Source organism: Cherax quadricarinatus, chromosome 5, assembly GCF_038502225.1.
Source record: "Cherax quadricarinatus isolate ZL_2023a chromosome 5, ASM3850222v1, whole genome shotgun sequence".
In the NCBI taxonomy this organism is placed as follows: domain Eukaryota; kingdom Metazoa; phylum Arthropoda; class Malacostraca; order Decapoda; family Parastacidae; genus Cherax; species Cherax quadricarinatus.
The window spans coordinates 4,556,936-4,576,305 of record NC_091296.1 but is presented as its reverse complement, the minus strand read 5'-3'; the positions used below and the strand labels follow the sequence as shown (position 1 = coordinate 4,576,305).

At 40.1% G+C, this 19,370-nt stretch overlaps 1 protein-coding gene across 8 annotated transcripts in view; it reads right to left on the bottom strand.

Moving 5' to 3' along the window:
* The window catches only part of Seipin (lipid droplet biogenesis associated protein seipin), a 36,326-nt gene extending 17,229 nt beyond the window's left edge, over positions 1-19,097 (bottom strand). For 2 of the 8 annotated variants that reach the window (XM_053771280.2, XM_053771286.2), the window contains exons 1-5: positions 15,943-16,152; positions 11,178-11,323; positions 10,244-10,422; positions 3,421-3,623; positions 1,866-2,087 (exon numbers count right to left, since the gene is read on the bottom strand). In XM_053771280.2, the coding sequence (XP_053627255.1) occupies positions 1,866-2,087; positions 3,421-3,623; positions 10,244-10,422; positions 11,178-11,323; positions 15,943-16,002 (810 nt within the window). In that variant the 5' untranslated portion in view covers positions 16,003-16,152. Of the gene's footprint in view, positions 1-1,865; positions 2,088-3,420; positions 3,624-4,747; positions 4,879-10,243; positions 10,423-11,177; positions 11,324-15,942; positions 16,162-18,965 lie in introns of those variants that run through there. The other 6 variants (XM_053771282.2, XM_053771285.2, XM_053771283.2 and 3 more) reach the window with 6 other exon arrangements.
* Positions 19,098-19,370: the final 273 nt, after the last annotated feature.

The window sequence follows — 19,370 nt, the reverse complement described above, 5'->3', positions numbered from 1 at the left end:
TGTAGGAGTGAGGAAGAGCCAGTTGTGAGTGTGGGGGAAGTTCGTGAGGCAGTAGGTAAAATGAAAGGGGGTAAGGCAGCCGGGATTGATGGGATAAAGATAGAAATGTTAAAAGCAGGTGGGGATATAGTTTTGGAGTGGTTGGTGCAATTATTTAATAAATGTATGGAAGAGGGTAAGGTACCTAGGGATTGGCAGAGAGCATGCATAGTTCCTTTGTATAAAGGCAAAGGGGATAAAAGAGAGTGCAAAAATTATAGGGGGATAAGTCTGTTGAGTGTACCTGGTAAAGTGTATGGTAGAGTTATAATTGAAAGAATTAAGAGTAAGACGGAGAATAGGATAGCAGATGAACAAGGAGGCTTTAGGAAAGGTAGGGGGTGTGTGGACCAGGTGTTTACAGTGAAACATATAAGTGAACAGTATTTAGATAAGGCTAAAGAGGTCTTTGTGGCATTTATGGATTTGGAAAAGGCGTATGACAGGGTGGATAGGGGGGCAATGTGGCAGATGTTGCAAGTGTATGGTGTAGGAGGTAGGTTACTGAAAGCAGTGAAGAGTTTTTACGAGGATAGTGAGGCTCAAGTTAGAGTATGTAGGAAAGAGGGAAATTTTTTCCCAGTAAAAGTAGGCCTTAGACAAGGATGTGTGATGTCACCGTGGTTGTTTAATATATTTATAGATGGGGTTGTAAGAGAAGTAAATGCGAGGGTCTTGGCAAGAGGCGTGGAGTTAAAAGATAAAGAATCACACACAAAGTGGGAGTTGTCACAGCTGCTCTTTGCTGATGACACTGTGCTCTTGGGAGATTCTGAAGAGAAGTTGCAGAGATTGGTGGATGAATTTGGTAGGGTGTGCAAAAGAAGAAAATTAAAGGTGAATACAGGAAAGAGTAAGGTTATGAGGATAACAAAAAGATTAGGTGATGAAAGATTGAATATCAGATTGGAGGGAGAGAGTATGGAGGAGGTGAACGTATTCAGATATTTGGGAGTGGACGTGTCAGCGGATGGGTCTATGAAAGATGAGGTGAATCATAGAATTGATGAGGGAAAAAGAGTGAGTGGTGCACTTAGGAGTCTGTGGAGACAAAGAACTTTGTCCTTGGAGGCAAAGAGGGGAATGTATGAGAGTATAGTTTTACCAACGCTCTTATATGGGTGTGAAGCGTGGGTGATGAATGTTGCAGCGAGGAGAAGGCTGGAGGCAGTGGAGATGTCATGTCTGAGGGCAATGTGTGGTGTGAATATAATGCAGAGAATTCGTAGTTTGGAAGTTAGGAGGAGGTGCGGGATTACCAAAACTGTTGTCCAGAGGGCTGAGGAAGGGTTGTTGAGGTGGTTCGGACATGTAGAGAGAATGGAGCGAAACAGAATGACTTCAAGAGTGTATCAGTCTGTAGTGGAAGGAAGGCGGGGTAGGGGTCGGCCTAGGAAGGGTTGGAGGGAGGGGGTAAAGGAGGTTTTGTGTGCGAGGGGCTTGGACTTCCAGCAGGCATGCGTGAGCGTGTTTGATAGGAGTGAATGGAGACAAATGGTTTTTAATACTTGACGTGCTGTTGGAGTGTGAGCAAAGTAACATTTATGAAGGGATTCAGGGAAACCGGCAGGCCGGACTTGAGTCCTGGAGATGGGAAGTACAGTGCCTGCACTCTGAAGGAGGGGTGTTAATGTTGCAGTTTAAAAACTGTAGTGTAAAGCACCCTTCTGGCAAGACAGTGATGGAGTGAATGATGGTGAAAGTTTTTCTTTTTCGGGCCACCCTGCCTTGGTGGGAATCGGCCGGTGTGATAATAAAAAAAAAAAAAAAAAAACATATAAACATTGTTACTTGCAAAAACACAGTAATGAAACTGGATTACAAACCCTTGCATTTAAGGTAGGTCCTGAAAACTGGTACCAGCTGAAGATCACTACTGCTGAAAGGAAAACCATACAAATACCAATGCCCATGGCAGCTGACACGAGTGGATAGTGATACATGAGGTAACGAAGGCCAGAGAAGATAGCGTGAATTCGTAACTGCGCACCATAAAGTTCTACGAACCGGGATTCCAACTCCACATGAACATCTGAGAGCGGTGTCACCTACAACAGAAATGTGAAATTTGTCGAAACCTCAAGTGTTAAGTGTCAGTACATTCATATGATCTAAACTGCTGTACAATGTAATCTTGGAACAAATATTAATCCTTCATAATTTTTGTCCAAGTTAACTGCACAAACTAGTACCATTAAAAAATTAAACAAAATATCAATCGCAAAAAAAAAAAAAAAAATCATTTATTTACTTCATATTTCATCATAGGGATTTTAATCATTTGAAATATTAATTAATTGTAATGCTGTATGAACTAGCACAGCCTACTGCTCTTTGGGACATACTGAGCCTTGAGTCTGGTTTTCAAACACTGAGAAACTTTAAAGGCTCAGTATGATATCTACCAATGATGCTAACTTCTGTAAATTACAGGAAAGATGCCATTTTTTTTTTTATCTTAACAGCCATCTCCCACCAAGGCAGAGTGACCCAAAGAGGAAAACACATTTACCTTCATTCGTTCAGTGACTGCCTTGGTGGGAGACGGCACACCAAGGCAGGGTGACTCAAAAAAGAAACACTTTCACCATCATTCACACATAATCACTGTCTTTGCCAAGGCACTTAAATACAACAGTTCAGATGTCACTCCAAACAGAAAATATCCCAAACCCCTCCTTTAAAGTACAGGCACTGTACTTCCCACCTCCAGGACTCAAGTCTGGCTAACAAGATTCCCTGAATCCCTTCACAAAATATTACCCTGCTCACACTAACAGTTCATCAAGTCCCAAAAACCATTTGTCTCCATTCACCCATCTAAAATGCACACACGTATATATACTGTATATACATGTGTGTGCATTTTGGACATTTATCTGAAACACTAACTTATTGAAATGTGTGCCATATTTATGGATAATGTGAGGCTTTACATGCAGAGGATGTGTTAATGAACTGTGTTTCTCTTGCCCTTACACAAGGATCAGCCATCAACTCTGTGCCCATTCTCATCCTGGCAAATTATATTTGTCAACTGGTTAATGCAGCTGTTGAAATTTAAGGTATGTAAACATACAACTCTAATAAGTTATCATAACACCCTGACTGGATACAAACAAGGCCATGATTAGCAGGTAGAGGAATGAGTCTCCACCACTCCCTACTGAGAATGACTCCATCAGGTTTAGTGCTTCATGAAATACAATAAATTGAGAAACATGGGATGATCCATTAACAAGGATCATCAGCAACCATTATAAGTTTGCCCTAAATGTTCTGCATAACTATGGGCTTTATGCAAGTACAATTAAAAGTCACTCACCTCTGTATAAACATTGTATCATGCTGAAATAAATTATTATTATTAAGGATACACACCGGATCTTCCTCATACTGAGAGAAGAGCTCCACCGTAACCATTTGCTTCTCTTCTTGAATACCATACAGAAGCAGTGGAGAGAATGTCACAGTAGATAAGGTGTGGAGGAGAGGTGACCTGTAGCGCAGCATGGTGGAACGTGATGATTTACGTAGTATCTGGCCTGAGTGCGTCCTCATGCTCATGTTAATCAGGAACATACCTGGTGATTTTACATACCAGAAGTATTCATTTATAATACATTACATAACTCTTTTCCTTTAATGCAACTTTATTCAGATTATTAAAGCAAACTGAAATAAAATATGTGCTCTCCATAAAAATATGGGTTTACAAGAGAATTTACAAAATAGCTGTCACAGTTCTGTATATCAGGTATAAGAGAAAACTTGAAACTAAGGTAAGCTCTATTAGTATGATGTTAAGCACTATTTAATAAAATTAATGCTTATGTAATTTTATTATAGAGATAGAGGGTACATGGAATATAAAAAAAAAAAATCCAGAAAATATGATGTATACAGTAGACCATCAGAAGATGGGGTTCAGTCACACACAACACACAATACTGCACTCTCTCACACGTCAAGAGGGATGCATTATATGAGAAAGGTCGGGGACTTAAAATATGCAGTTATAGAAACTGTGTCTGAATGGGAAAATGTGTATGCATTTGGTTCCCATTCATCCTTGTGCTGAACATACTAATAGTTAAACAGTCTACACAATTTTTGGTATATTGTGATGCAAAGTGGTCACATTATAGACATGCAGCACAGAATAACATTTCAGGATTTCACAGATTTAAAAGCTATGGCACAAAATGGCAAAGTCACATCATGTGATGTGACTTTGGCCTGTGGGATCCTGGTATCCAGACAACATCATGATAGTACTATCCAACGCTGTGGTTTGTTACACACACAACTCAGAGTGTTAAAGTTGCAGAACTTGTGGACTGTGAGGAAGTGCAGCACAGTATAAATAAGATAAAAATTTAACTTAAACACAAATTTTTACATTGTTGCTGAACTATTATCACTTGTAAACTAATAAGGTATTGTGTAAATCACAGTGAGGGAGACAGTCACATTCAGTTTCACAAATACAATGACAAAGTCTTTAGGATGCTCTAGTAACTGATGCTTAACATGTAAATGCACATATAACTTCTTCTATACTCATAGTAGTGAAGCTCTTCCCTTCCCCAGACACATGACAATAACTTTCCCCTTAACGCCACATTGTGTCACACTCCGTCTGCTTAGCAATCTTAATTTTTGCTTCATTATCATTATTGTATTTGTAGAAACGTGAAATCCTTACACATCACTGAGAACATTTGATGTGGTGTTTCAGCGAGTCCTGGAGGTGAGAAGTAGTGTCTGCAGTCTAAAGGAGAGGTGGGGATGTTCAAAGATCATTTGATATGTGATGCCAGCACAGCTATTGAATGAATGATGGTGAATTTTTCCTTTTTTTCTTTTCAGGTCGTCCTACCTTAGTGAGAGATGGCAGGTGGAAATAAAAAAAAAAGGCAATGAGTGCTGTGTTTTTTAGGTTCATAAAATTTTATTTCTAACAACCAATTCTTAACATCATTAAAATTACTGAATCATTAACCCTTAAACTGTCCAAACATAGATCTACGTTTGCGCATGTAGCGCTCCAACCTTGATTTTCTCCATAAGAAAGAATGTAAAAAAAACGAAGATCTACGTTCGGAGCGCTACGCAAGCAAACGTAGATCTATGTTTGGACAATTTAAGGGTTAAGCAAGTGTGATACAATGTGAGATAAAGCTACTGCATTGGTGCTCATGAGAAGATGAGACTGACAACCAGGACATGTATATTCACATAAAAAGCATATACAGTACAATACTATGTAAGGTTTCTTACACTGCCTCAAACACAGCTTCCTACCATCAACGCTCGCCAGGTACACCTCTGCAGAATGCTGTGCATGGAATACTTATTATTATGAAGTATTGCATAATCACTGCCTTAAAAGCCGAGCATAATACAGACTACATCCACAATATACCTCTTCAACACGCCTGTTCCTTCTGGAAGGTTCCTTGATGTTGGTGAGAGGTTCTTGATGCAAGAAACAGGACTCAAGTTTCCATTCCTTGGATCAAACCTGATTGCTTTCTATTACCCAGGTGCTGCATGACCCCTATGAGATTAGTAATTCCCCTTAAAAATAAAAATAATAATTTATCACAACTATGATTGTCAAGTTTTTATATATAAAGATTTAAATGTATGAATTAGTGTTAGAGTGTTCAGCAGAAGTTTGTGGTTACAGGAAAGTGGGTGCGGGAGGGAAGAGGAGTGATGGTGGAATGATGATGTAAAGAGAGTAGTAAGGGAGAAAAAGTTAGCATATGAGAAGTTTTTACAAAGTAGAAGTGATGCAAGGAGGGAAGAGTATATGGAGAAAAAGAGAGAGGTTAAGAGAGTGGTGAAGCAATGTAAAAAGAGAGCAAATGAGAGAGTGGGTGAGATGTTATCAACAAATTTTGTTGAAAATAAGAAAAAGTTTTGGAGTGAGATTAACAAGTTAAGAAAGCCTAGAGAACAAATGGATTTGTCAGTTAAAAATAGGAGAGGAGAGTTATTAAATGGAGAGTTAGAGGTACGTATTGGGAAGATGGAGGGAATATTTTGAGGAATTGTTAAATGTTGATGAAGATAGGGAAGCTGTGATTTCGTGTATAGGGCAAGGAGGAATAACATCTTGTAGGAGTGAGGAAGAGCCAGTTGTGAGTGTGGGGAAGTTCATGAGGCAGTAGGTAAAATGAAAGGGGGTAAGGCAGCCGGGATTGATGGGATAAAGATAGAAATGTTAAAAGCAGGTGGGGATATAGTTTTGGAGTGGTTGGTGCAATTATTTAATAAATGTATGGAAGAGGGTAAGGTACCTAGGGATTGGCAGAGAGCATGCATAGTTCCTTTGTATAAAGGCAAAGGGGATAAAAGAGAGTGCAAAAATTATAGGGGGATAAGTCTGCTGAGTATACCTGGTAAAGTGTATGGTAGAGTTATTATTGAAAGAATTAAGAGTAAGACGGAGAATAGGATAGCAGATGAACAAGGAGGCTTTAGGAAAGGTAGGGGGTGTGTGGACCAGGTGTTTACAGTGAAACATATAAGTGAACAGTATTTAGATAAGGCTAAAGAGGTCTTTGTGGCATTTATGGATTTGGAAAAGGCGTATGACAGGGTGGATAGGGGGGCAATGTGGCAGATGTTGCAAGTATATGGTGTAGGAGGTAGGTTACTGAAAGCAGTGAAGAGTTTTTAAGAGGATAGCGAGGCTCAAGTTAGAGTATGTAGGAAAGAGGGAAATTATTTCCCATTAAAAGTAGGCCTTAGACTAGGATGTGTGATGTCACCGTGGTTGTTTAATATATTTATAGATGGGGTTGTAAGAGAAGTAAATGCGAGGGTCTTGACAAGAGGCGTGGAGTTAAAAGATAAAGAATCACACACAAAGTGGGAGTTGTCACAGCTGCTCTTTGCTGATGACACTGTGCTCTTGGGAGATTCTGAAGAGAAGTTGCAGTGATTGGTGGATGAATTTGGTAGGGTGTGCAAAAGAAGAAAATTAAAGGTGAATACAGGAAAGAGTAAGGTTATGAGGATAACAAAAAGATTAGGTGATGAAAGATTGAATATCAGATTGGAGGGAGAGAGTATGGAGGAGGTGAATGTATTCAGATATTTGGGAGTGGACGTGTCAGCGGATGGGTCTATGAAAGATGAGGCGAGTCATAGAATTGATGAGGGAAAAAGAGTGAGTGGTGCACTTAGGAGTCTGTGGAGACAAAGAACTTTGTCCTTGGAGGCAAAGAGGGGAATGTATGAGAGTATAGTTTTACCAACGCTCTTATATGGGTGTGAAGCATGGGTGATGAATGTTGCAGCGAGGAGAAGGCTGGAGGCAGTGGAGATGTCATGTCTGAGGGCAATGTGTGGTGTGAATATAATGCAGAGAATTCGTAGTTTGGAAGTTAGGAGGAGGTGCGGGATTACCAAAACTGTTGTCCAGAGGGCTGAGGAAGGGTTGTTGAGGTGGTTCGGACATGTAGAGAGAATGGAGCGAAACAGAATGACTTCAAGAGTGTATCAGTCTGTAGTGGAAGGAAGGCGGGGTAGGGGTCGGCCTAGGAAAGGTTGGAGAGAGGGGGGTAAAGGAGGTTTTGTGTGCGAGGGGCTTGGACTTCCAGCAGGTATGCATGAGCGTGTTTGATAGGAGTGAATGGAGACAAATGGTTTTTAATACTTGACGTGCTGTTGGAGTGTGAGCAAAGTAACATTTATGAAGGGGTTCAGGGAAACCGGCAGGCCGGACTTGAGTCCTGGAGATGGGAAGTACAGTGCCTGCACTCTGAAGGAGGGGTGTTAATGTTGAAGTTTAAAAACTGTAGTGTAAAGCACCCTTCTGGCAAGACAGTGATGGAGTGAATGATGGTGAAAGTTTTTCTTTTTCGGGCCACCCTGCCTTGGTGGGAATCGGCCAGTGTGATAATAAAATAAAAAAAAATTATATCCATTGGCCCTAAAATATAAACACATCCATATTATACAGGGTCCATTAATTTATAAAATGAACAACATTTTATAAAATTAACTTGTAATAAACACAAAACTGAAAGACCCATTATTACTTTACAACATTAAGCTATTACAAAGTAATTTCTAAATAACTCAAAATGAAAATACACGTTATTTAAAATACATTTTAACCATGAACCCCGGATGTGACAAGAGTGAAAAAGCTTGCAATGACAAGTAATCTGGAGAGTAAATTCAGTGAATTTTAAACGGGATAGTAATTAATCCCCTGAAACAGTTTTCTGTTTAGTGAATGAAAAACTGATTCTGAAGGATTTACCAAACATATATAAAATTAGATCCAGCATAAGAAACTAGTGTCTGTTTAAGATGCTGCCTATCCTTCAGTCTACACTGGAAACTCACGTCTCTTTCACTAAGGATTAAATAAATTATAAATCTAAGGTAACTAAGCCAGTGATGATACACTCAGGCATGTCATACCCATGACTCATTCAATGTTCCTAAGCCAGTAATGATGCACTTAGGCATGCCTTGTGCCACAACCATGACATATGCAATGTGTAAGTAGCAAAGGTGTTGTGTGCAACCTTTGGCACAGTCTGTTTGATGTGAGAATTTCTCAATAACATAAAATTAATAATTTGTGTAAGGAGTGCTAAGGATAAAGCCTACTTGCCTCGGGTACTAGGGACTGAACATTATTTCCTCAGCCAGGCTTATATTTATAAAAAAAATTAATGCATAGCACAGAGTTAACCACTCTGAAAAATTTACAATTTCACTAGAAGAGGGTAAACTGACAGACAAAAGATGGAAGACATTGTGCCAATACTTAAGAAAGGTGAAATGGAAGACTATGCTATAGGTCAGTTCTGATGAAACATATTTTTGTAAAAACATTAGAACTAGTGATTAGAAAAAACGTGGAGAGGAATAACCCTCTGTCTAGTAAACAATTCAGATTTTGATCTTGATATTCCTGTACATATAACTATGGTAATCTTTTTATTTTTAGTAAACATGCATGGTTTACAGAGGAAAGATTCTTATTCCACTTTGCCATGGATATGAGAGAGAAAATAATAAGAACAAGAACTAGTAAGTGGTTATATGTTGCAGTTTTTTAACTGTAGTGTGCAGGCACATCTCTGGCAAGACAGTAATGGAGTGAATGATGATAATGAAAGCATTTCTTCTTTTTCAGGTCACCCTACCTTGGTGGGAAATGGGTGATGTGTTAATAATAAAATAGTTATTAAGCTATTATAACTGTCACCAAATTTAAAAAAAAACTGGATGGACAGACTGTATTTCTCTGTTTCTGTAAGTACAATAGGAAAATACATAATCATTATTAATATATTCCTGGGAAAGAACCAAATCAAAGAAATTAAAGTTAATCAGGCTTTGTCCAAGGTAGGAATCATAACATTAAATAACTACTGTGTATCAAAATGTTCCTTGTCCAACTCAGTCCTAGATGCAGTGTTTGGTCCAAAATATCCAATGGTGATGATAAATGGATACAACTTTGTTAACTATGAGTTTAAGAGAGTAGTTTAGTGTTGCACGTTACTGTGCTGTGCTGTAGTCGGCAATTATCATCAGGCTGAGCCAAAGGAAACATTCACAATCATTCATTCATCAGTTGTCTAATCAGAAGTGTACATCTTTTACAATTTAAATAACCTAAACATGTACCAGTACTGTACTTATTTTTTCTTCACAACCTGTTTAGACTGCTTATTCTCACATGAAGTGCAGTGTTCTTGAATATAATCAGTTATTTGTTTTTCATTAGTTTCTTAAGGAATACAGTGGACCCCTGGCTTACGATATTATTTCATTCCAGAAGTATGTTCAGGTGCCATTACTGAACGAATTTGTTCCCATAAGGAATATTGTGAATTAGATTAGTCCATATCAGACCCCCAAACATACACGTACATACGCACTTACATAAATACACTTACATAATTGGTCGCACTGGGAGCTGATCGTAAAGCAGGGGTCCACTGTACTGCTATTATATTCTTGAGGAAGTGCTAAGCTTGTCGGGGGTCATACAGCACCTGGGAACCAAGAATAATCAGGGTGATCCAAGGAAGGAAAGGGTAACTCCAATTCTTTGGATTAAGAGTCCTTCAACAGCATCAAGGGATCCCTCTTGCATCAGGAGAATAGAGGAAGCCTAACTGTCAGTACGACTACACAAATAATTTCCTCAACACACCTACATTGAACATGTCATCTTCATTACCTATCCTTTGGTTTGTGGGAGACTCTGGCATTTCAATATCAACAACCACACGGTATTTCTGACCTCGGGCGAGCACAGAGCCACGAGTAGGATCGGTAACACTAATGATGGCATATGGGTTGCTGCAGATACCTGGCCTATCCTGGCATGATCTGCAAAAGACAAGAGGCAATGGGGTGGCTGGGGTCACATATGAAATAAAAGATCTATTACTGTAGTTATTTATACTTTGTTTTCTTGTTTGCAATAGAGCAGATCAAACAATGTAACCTCTCATTCTATATACGTATTCTCTAATTAAGAAGAGTGTCTGCCAAACTGACAGACCTTCGGTACAAGAATTATCCATGTACAATACTGACCTTCATGAGGTCACATAGACCCCCAGATAAATTAAGATACACTGTGCATTGTCAAAGGACCAGGAGGACTAGTAAGTAAGTTTATTCAGGTATACACAAATACAGTTGCATAGAATTATCATACATAGCAGCATATGTGTAGACAACCTAGAATAACCCAAAAAAAAGTCAGACACAGTGACTTCCATTGGAAGTTATAGGGCTTTTACTTTGTATTTCAGACCCCTGTGAATACCTTCTCCCATCTATAAAAATGATTAAGAACAAAACTACAGAATGTATGTTTAAATAATTCTAATATTGTTGAAGGGATATTAATATGTGTGGGAATTCTCAGTTTCAAGCAATCAGTGTAAACATTATGGCTCCACTACTGCTCAATGCTACCACCAAAGATTCATGCCTGCTGTGCTTTGTGCATTATTACATGGGTTGTTAATACAGTTTATTAACTAGAAAAAAACGATAATGACTTCATGATCCTCAAAACAAAATTAACAATCTAGGGACCTAACACATAATGAGGAAAAATGACAATTACTTACTGGTAATGAAAATTCATTGGCCATGTGATAGATTCATCTGGCATGTAAGTGAAGTAGAACGAGGTGTAGAGAAAGACACTCGCCCAAAACATCACCACCATTGTTGCCGAAAACACAACAAGCGAATAGACCGTTGCCTGCCATTCCTGTGAAAACTTAATTATTAACACAAATATATTAAGGGAATGCATATGACATCAGCTAGAGAAGAGATTGAAGGAAGGAACACTGCAATGGCGGCAACTAAATCGTATCACCTGGAGTTTACCTGGAGAGAGTTCCGGGGGTCAACGCCCCCGTGGCCCGGTCTGTGACCAGGCCTCCTGGTGGATCAGAGCCTGATCAACCAGGCTGTTGCTGCTGGCTGCACGCAAACCAACGTACGAGCCACAGCCCGGCTGATCAGGAACCGACTTTAGGTGCTTGTCCAGTGCCAGCTTGAAGACTGCCAGGGGTCTGTTGGTAATCCCCCTTATGTGTGCTGGGAGGCAGTTGAACAGTCTCGGGCCCCTGACCCTTATTGTATGGTCTCTTAACGTGCTAGTGACACCCCTGCTTTTCATTGGGGGGGATGGTGCATCGTCTGCCAAGTCTTTTGCTTTCGTAGCGAGTGATTTTCGTGTGCAAGTTCGGTACTAGTCCCTCTAGGATTTTCCAGGTGTATATAATCATGTATCTCTCCCTCCTGCGTTCCAGGGAATACAGGTTTAGGAACCTCAAGCGCTCCCAGTAATTGAGGTGTTTTATCTCCGTTATGCGCGCCGTGAAAGTTCTCTGTACATTTTCTAGGTCGGCAATTTCACCTGCCTTGAAAGGTGCTGTTAGTGTGCAGCAATATTCCAGCCTAGATGGAACAAGTGACCTGAAGAGTGTCATCATGGGCTTGGCCTCCCTAGTTTTGAAGGTTCTCATTATCCATCCTGTCATTTTTCTAGCAGATGCGATTGATACAATGTTATGGTCCTTGAAGGTGAGATCCTCCGACATGATCACTCCCAGGGGATGCAAAGAGAAATGCAGTGGGAGAACAAAAGGGAGAGGTCAGTTTTTGTTTATGGGCTCAAGGAAGTTAAAGGAGAAACCTATGAAGCAAGAAGACAGGAGAAAAAAGCAACTGAAAGTACATGTCATGAAAGCAATAGGAGAGGACAACATTACCCAGGTGATAAAAAATGGCCAGTCAAAGTGATTTTCAAGGCAGAATCAGCTTGAAACAGGATCCTGCAAGAGAAAGCACGACTAGGGGACATACCGAAGTACCAGAGGGTGTACCTCAACTGCAACAGAATACAAGAAGAACGGCAGAAACTGAAAGAGAGGATACAAAGATCCAAGGAGGACCGAGAGGCAAAGATGGAGATAAGCAGGAGAACCAAGACTCAGGAGGAAGAGCAAATGCAACCTCCCTCAGAACCACCCACAGGACGACCTCAACCACGACAACCCCAATGCAACCAAACAATCTAACCCAAAACCCACACACTGTACCCTCTGCTCCAATCCCCCTCATCATAATCTCCACCCCCACAGCAAACCCCCATAGTTCCCCTCCTGGTCTCCCACTCCCCCAACCCCAATGTTCTCCCCAGACCACAGTTTTAGAAAAGAAGTTGAAGGTTTGGTATATGAATGCAGATGGAATAACAAATAAATGCGAGGAGTGGCATGAAAGAATCATAGCAGACACAGAAACAAAACTCACTGGGATGATAACAGACAATCTTCCCACATGGATATCAGATCCTGAGGAATGATAGAGGGACCAGAGGGGGAGGAGGAGTTGCACTGCTCATTAAAAACCAATGGGGATTTGAGGAATGGACGAAATTGACGAAAGGGACTACACAGCAGGTACAATTCAGTCTGGGGGACATAAGGTAGTCATTGCAGTGATGTGCATCCTACCACAGAACTGTAGAGAAAGTGCAAAAGTTTGCAACAAGGCTAGTTCCACAACTAAGTGGAATGTCCTACGAAGACATGTTAAAGGAAATTGGCCTGATGACACTGGAGAACAGGAGGGTTAGAGGAGACATGATAATGACATACAAAATACTGAGAGCAATAGATAAGGTGGACAGAGACAGGATGCTCCAGAGATGGGACACAGAAACAAGGAGTCACAACTGGAAGTTGAAGACTCAGATGAGTCAAAGAGACGTTAGGAAGTATACATATTTCTTAAGTCACAGAGTTGTCAGAAAGTGAAATAGTCTAGCAAGTGATGTAGTGGAGGCAGGAACCATATGTAGTTTTAAATCAAGGTATGATAAAGCTCATGGAGCAGGGATAAAGAGGACCTAGTAGTGATCAGTGAAGAGGCGAGGCCAGGAACTATGTCTCAATCTCTAACCACAAATAGGTGAGTACTAGGTTAAAAACAGATTAAGTAAGTTTATTTAGGTACAGGTAAACACAAATACAATTATCATACACAGTTTAACATGTGGAAATTACCTACCAGGATAACCAAAAAAGTCAGCAGAGTTTGAGAAAGTAAGTTTTTTCTTTTCTTACTAAATTAATTGTATACGAGTCAAACGATATTCATGATCAGTCACACTCATCCACTTAAAAACTCCAGTCAGTTAACAATCATCTCTTCATTAAAATTAATGTGAACGAAGCAAAAGTTTAAAGCTAATTTATTTAGCTCTGAAGTTGTTTAATCCAGTATTATCTTTTATATGGAAATAAGTGACACTTATGTTATTGTCTTATCCTTAGTTAAATCTACACAATAGTAAGTTTATTTAGGCACAGGTACATGCAAGTACAATTATCATACATAGTGTAAATTACCCTCCAGGACAACCCATTAATGTATGCCTATAACATTTATGTGACCACAGAACCCATGTACAAATTTATACCAATCTATAAAATTATTAACAGATTAAATGAATAAAGCTTATCTTATCTGTCTTGTGTTCTTGAACTTGTAATGATTCACTGGATCTCTCCTCTTACCAACATCTACTCAAGGCCAATACAAAACTATAGACTTTTTCCATTCTCACAAAGCTTGAACTACAATTATTTTACAGTTTTAGGTTCATGACCTAATGACAGCATCAGGGTCATTAAGAACTAATAAACATAACCAATGGAAATTAGTCAATCTGTCTGATATTTGGGGGGTTTATCCTAGGTAATTTAGACTATGTATGATAACTGTACTCATGTGTACCTGTAGCTAAATTAACTTAATCTGCAGGATAACATTATCCAAAAAACTAATACCTGATTAAATTATATTTTAACTAGAATTCGAAGCTGCCACTGTTAACTGAAAATTTTATTGCTAGTGAAGCAAAAGTTATTTTAACTATATTTAAGTTGATGTAAGGTTTTACAGAAGATAATACTGTAGTAGTAGTAGTCACAGTAGTAGTAGTCACAGTAGTAATAGTAGTCACAGTAGTAATAGTCACAGTAGTAATAGTAGTCACAGTAGTAATAGTAGTCACAGTAGTAATAGTAGTCACAGTAGTAATAGTAGTCACAGTAGTAATAGTAGTCACAGTAGTAATAGTAGTCACAGTAGTAATAGTTATAGTAATCACAGTAGTAATAGTTATAGTAGTCACAGTAGTAATAGTTATAGTAGTCACAGTAGTAATAGTTATAGTAATCACAGTAGTAATAGTTATAGTAGTCACAGTAGTAATAGTTATAGTAGTCACAGTAGTAATAGTTATAGTAGTCACAGTAGTAATAGTTATAGTAGTCACAGTAGTAATAGTTATAGTAGTCACAGTAGTAATAGTTATAGTAGTCACAGTAGTAATAGTTATAGTAGTCACAGTAGTAATAGTTATAGTAGTCACAGTGGCCCGGTGGCCTGGTGGCTAAAGCTCCCGCTTCACACACGGAGGGCCCGGGTTCGATTCCCGGCGGGTGGAAACATTTCGAGACGTTTCCTTACACCTGTTGTCCTGTTCACCTAGCAGCAAATAGGTACCTGGGTGTTAGTCGACTGGTGTGGGTCGCATCCTGGGGGACAAGATTAAGGACCCCAATGGAAATAAGTTAGACAGTCCTCGATGACGCACTGACTTTCTTGGGTTATCCTGGGTGGCTAACCCTCCGGGGTTAAAAATTCGAACGAAATCTTATCTTATCTTATCTAGTTATAGTAGTCACAGTAGTAATAGTTATAGTAGTCACAGTAGTAATAGTTATAGTAGTCACAGTAGTAATAGTTATAGTAGTAATAGTCATAGTGGTAGCAGTAATTAAGATAGTGTTGATGCACTAAACCCATAAGGTGAATAAAAGGCAATAAGATCTGAGCTAAGGAACCGAAAGATGGTTCTAATTCCTGGATCAAGAGCTCTCCACCAGCATCAAAGCTTCCCTTGAAGGGTCACTGATCAACGCAGCACCTGAGTCATGGGAGATAACCAGGTTTTATTTAACGAAAAGGTTTGTTCTAATTATGTGGACCAAGAGCCCCTTTACCAGCATCAAGGACTTTCCCTTTAACATCCTTTCAAGGGGAAAAAATAAATGAAGTTCGTTTAATCGTTATCAGCGTTAGTGATCAGATTACGTTAGCGATCAGGTTTGATACAATGAAGAGGAGATTTGCTCTAATTCTGTGGGCCAAGAGCCCTTTACCAGCATCAAGGTCTACCCCTTAACCCCGACTCCTTTAATGGGGAATAATAACGGAGTTTATTCCCTCGTTATCCACGTCAGTTAGACGTCTTTTATCTCCAGCTATAAGCAAAGAAAAAACAGCTATTATTTCAAGCCATACCGCTATGTATTTGCGTGCTGCCTTTCTTTTTGAGTCTATGTAGGTTCCAAAGAGAACCATGATGACGTGCTATGTGCCAGCCAGGATGAGTGAGAAAGCAGCCAGGAACACGTCCTTCCCCATCCACTGTCTTGTAAACACTGCTCAGCTGATCTACTCTACTCCAGCTGTCTCCTAGCATTGGTAGCAGTTGGCTAGCCTGACCGCTTGCTCATCCCACCGCTTGCTCGTCCCACCCCTCGACCGCTCGCTCGTATGCTCGCTCGTCCGTTGAATAAGACGTCTTGGTGTCTTTATCAAGGTTAAGAGACTGAACACCTTATAACAAGGATAAGGACTGAACACCTTATAACAAGGCTAAGAGACTGAACACCTTATAACAAGGATAAGGATGAACACCTTATAACAAGGCTAAGAGACTGAACACCTTATAACAAGGCTAAGAGACTGAACACCTTATAACAAGGATAAGGATGAACACCTTATAACAAGGCTAAGAGACTGAACACCTTATAACAAGGATAAGGGACTGAACACCTTATAACAAAGATAAGAGACTGAACACCTTATATCAAGGCTAAGAGACTGAACACCTTATAACAAGAATAAGGACTGAACACCTTATAACAAGGATAAGGACTGAACACCTTATAACTGCGTGCGGCCAGCAGTAACAGCCTAGTTGATCAGGCCCTGATCCATCGGGAGGCCTGGTCGTGGACCGGGCCGCGGGGGCGTTGATCCCCGGAATAACCTCCAGGTAACCTCCAGGTATAACAAAGATAAGAGACTGAACACCTTATAACAAGAATAAGGACTGAACACCTTATAACAAGGATAAGGACTGAACACCTTATAACAAGGATAAGGACTGAACACCTTATATCAAGGCTAAGGGACTGAACACCTTATAACAAAGATAAAGGACTGAACACCTTATAACAACTAGAATGTAAGTAAGTTTATTCAGGTAAACACAAACACAGTTACATAGATCATCATACATAGCAACACATGTGTACACAACCTCCAGGATAACCCAAAATAGTCAGACAGACTTATTTCCACTCTCAGTAGTACCAGTTACCAGTAGATGACTCACTACCAACCGTCTGTGTGAATCACTGACTTATTCACGTTGCTGCTGACCATAGCATGTTTTTGAATGCCGTTCACCCACTAGGCACTGGTGGGTCAGTCTGAGATAGAGAGCAGAGAGAGGCAGGTCGGCTGATGGTGCTTTCCCATACTTTCCGTTATAATTATACATACAAACCAGCCTACGTGAGTATTTTTACCCCATCCACGTTATCGAACCCACATGACACCACTGTGGGTCATTGTAATACCTTATTAATATGCTATCAAGGAGATAATATCCTGTTATTATACTAGAATGATGATATACTAGGAATTACCTGGAGAGAGTTCCGGGGGTCAACGCCCCTGTGGCCCGGTCTGTGACCAGGCCTCCTGGTGGATCAGAGCCTGATCAACAGGCTGTTACTGCTGGCTGCATGCAATCCAACGTACGTGTGGAAAATTACATTTAGCTGAATGTATCATTATATACATAACAGTAAATGAAAAGATAATTATTATTTATCAGTTAGACAAGTAGGAATTTGGGACACCTAGGTCGCAAAAAATGTCCCCCTTCGATACCTACCACTGTCATATCCACAAGTTGCTCTGGACCTATTAATTACAAATGAAAAATACATCACCAGGAATGCTGGTAAATATATAAATTTGTGGACTGTATATTAAATTAATTATATATATACACATTTATATAACAGAAGGAAAATATCTCAATATCACTCACCAATTTGACTGTGAATCAAGGTGTATCATACTCAGAAAACCTGTCTATACATGAAAATAACAACTGGCCAGAGTTATAACATAACTCTGGCCAGTCGCCTGATATCTCAAGTTATGCAGGAATGCACATCCAACAATTTCGCCTCCTATTTGAGAGGTTCAGCCCAATTTTAACCTCTAGAGCACGAAAATTCCTTCCCATTACACTAACGTATCCAATTCAAATTAACAATGGCGACTCACCTCCCCAGCCGCAGGTTTCTCATTTTCGATAACATACTTCTTTTAAAAATACAATATAGGGCATCTATTTACCTATAAATTACCGTATTTCCGGAAAATATATACAGTATTTTCCACAGTACAAGCCACAGTCCGGCTGGTCAGGAACCGACTTTAGGTGCTTGTCCAGTGCCAGCTTGAAGACTGCCAGGGGTCTATTGGTAATCCCCCTTATGTATGCTGGGAGGCAGTTGAACAGTCTCGGGCCCCTGACACTTATTGTATGGTCTCTTAACGTGCTAGTGACACCCCTGCTTTTCATTGGGGGGATGTTGCATCGTCTGTCAAGTCTTTTGCTTTCGTAGTGAGTGATTTTCGTGTGCAAGTTCGGTACTAGTCCCTCTAGGATTTTCCAGGTGTATATAATCATGTATCTCTCCCGCCTGCGTTCCAGGGAATACAGGTTTAGGAACCTCAAGCGCTCCCAGTAATTGAGGTGTTTTATCTCCGTTATGCGCGCCGTGAAGGTTCTCTGTACATTTTCTAGGTCAGCAATTTCACCTGCCTTGAAAGGTGCTGTTAGTGTGCAGCAATATTCCAGCCTAGATAGAACAAGTGACCTGAAGAGTGTCATCATGGGCTTGGCATCCCTAGTTTTGAAGGTTATCATTATCCATCCTGTCATTTTTCTAGCAGCTGCGATCGATGAAATGTTATGGTCCTTGAAGGTGAGATCCTCCGACATGATCACTCCCAGGTCTTTGACGTTGGTTTTTCTCTCTATTTTGTGGAAGAAATTTGTTTTGTAATCTGATGAAGTTTTAATTTCCTCGTGTTTATCATATCGGAGTAATTAAAATGAGTTATATATATATTATACATGTGTGTTAGCTAAAAAAAAAATAATTCTCCTCCCTTTCTGTCACAGGTATAACTGAGCTAGTTTCCCGTGGCTCGGTTGGCAGCACACTCGCCTGATAAACTGAGTGACCATGGTTCAATCCCCGAACGGGTGGAAACGTAGGTCAGGTTTCCTTGCACCTGCTGTCCCTGTTCACCTATCAGTAAGTAGGTATCTGACTGTTAGTCACATTACATCTGTTGTCCCTGTTCACCTAGCAGTAAGTAGGTACCTGATTGTTAGTCACCTTACATCTGCCCCTGTTCACCCAGCAGTAAGTAGGCACCTGATTGTTAGTCATCTTACACCTGCTGTCCCTGTTCACCTAGCAGTAAGTAGGTTCCTGGGAATTAGTCACCTTACACCTGCTTTCCATGTTCGCCTAGCAAATAAGGAGGCACCTGGGTGATAGTCAGCTTATACCTGCTGTCCCTGCTCACTTAGCAGTAAATAGGCACCTAGGTGATAATAGACTGGT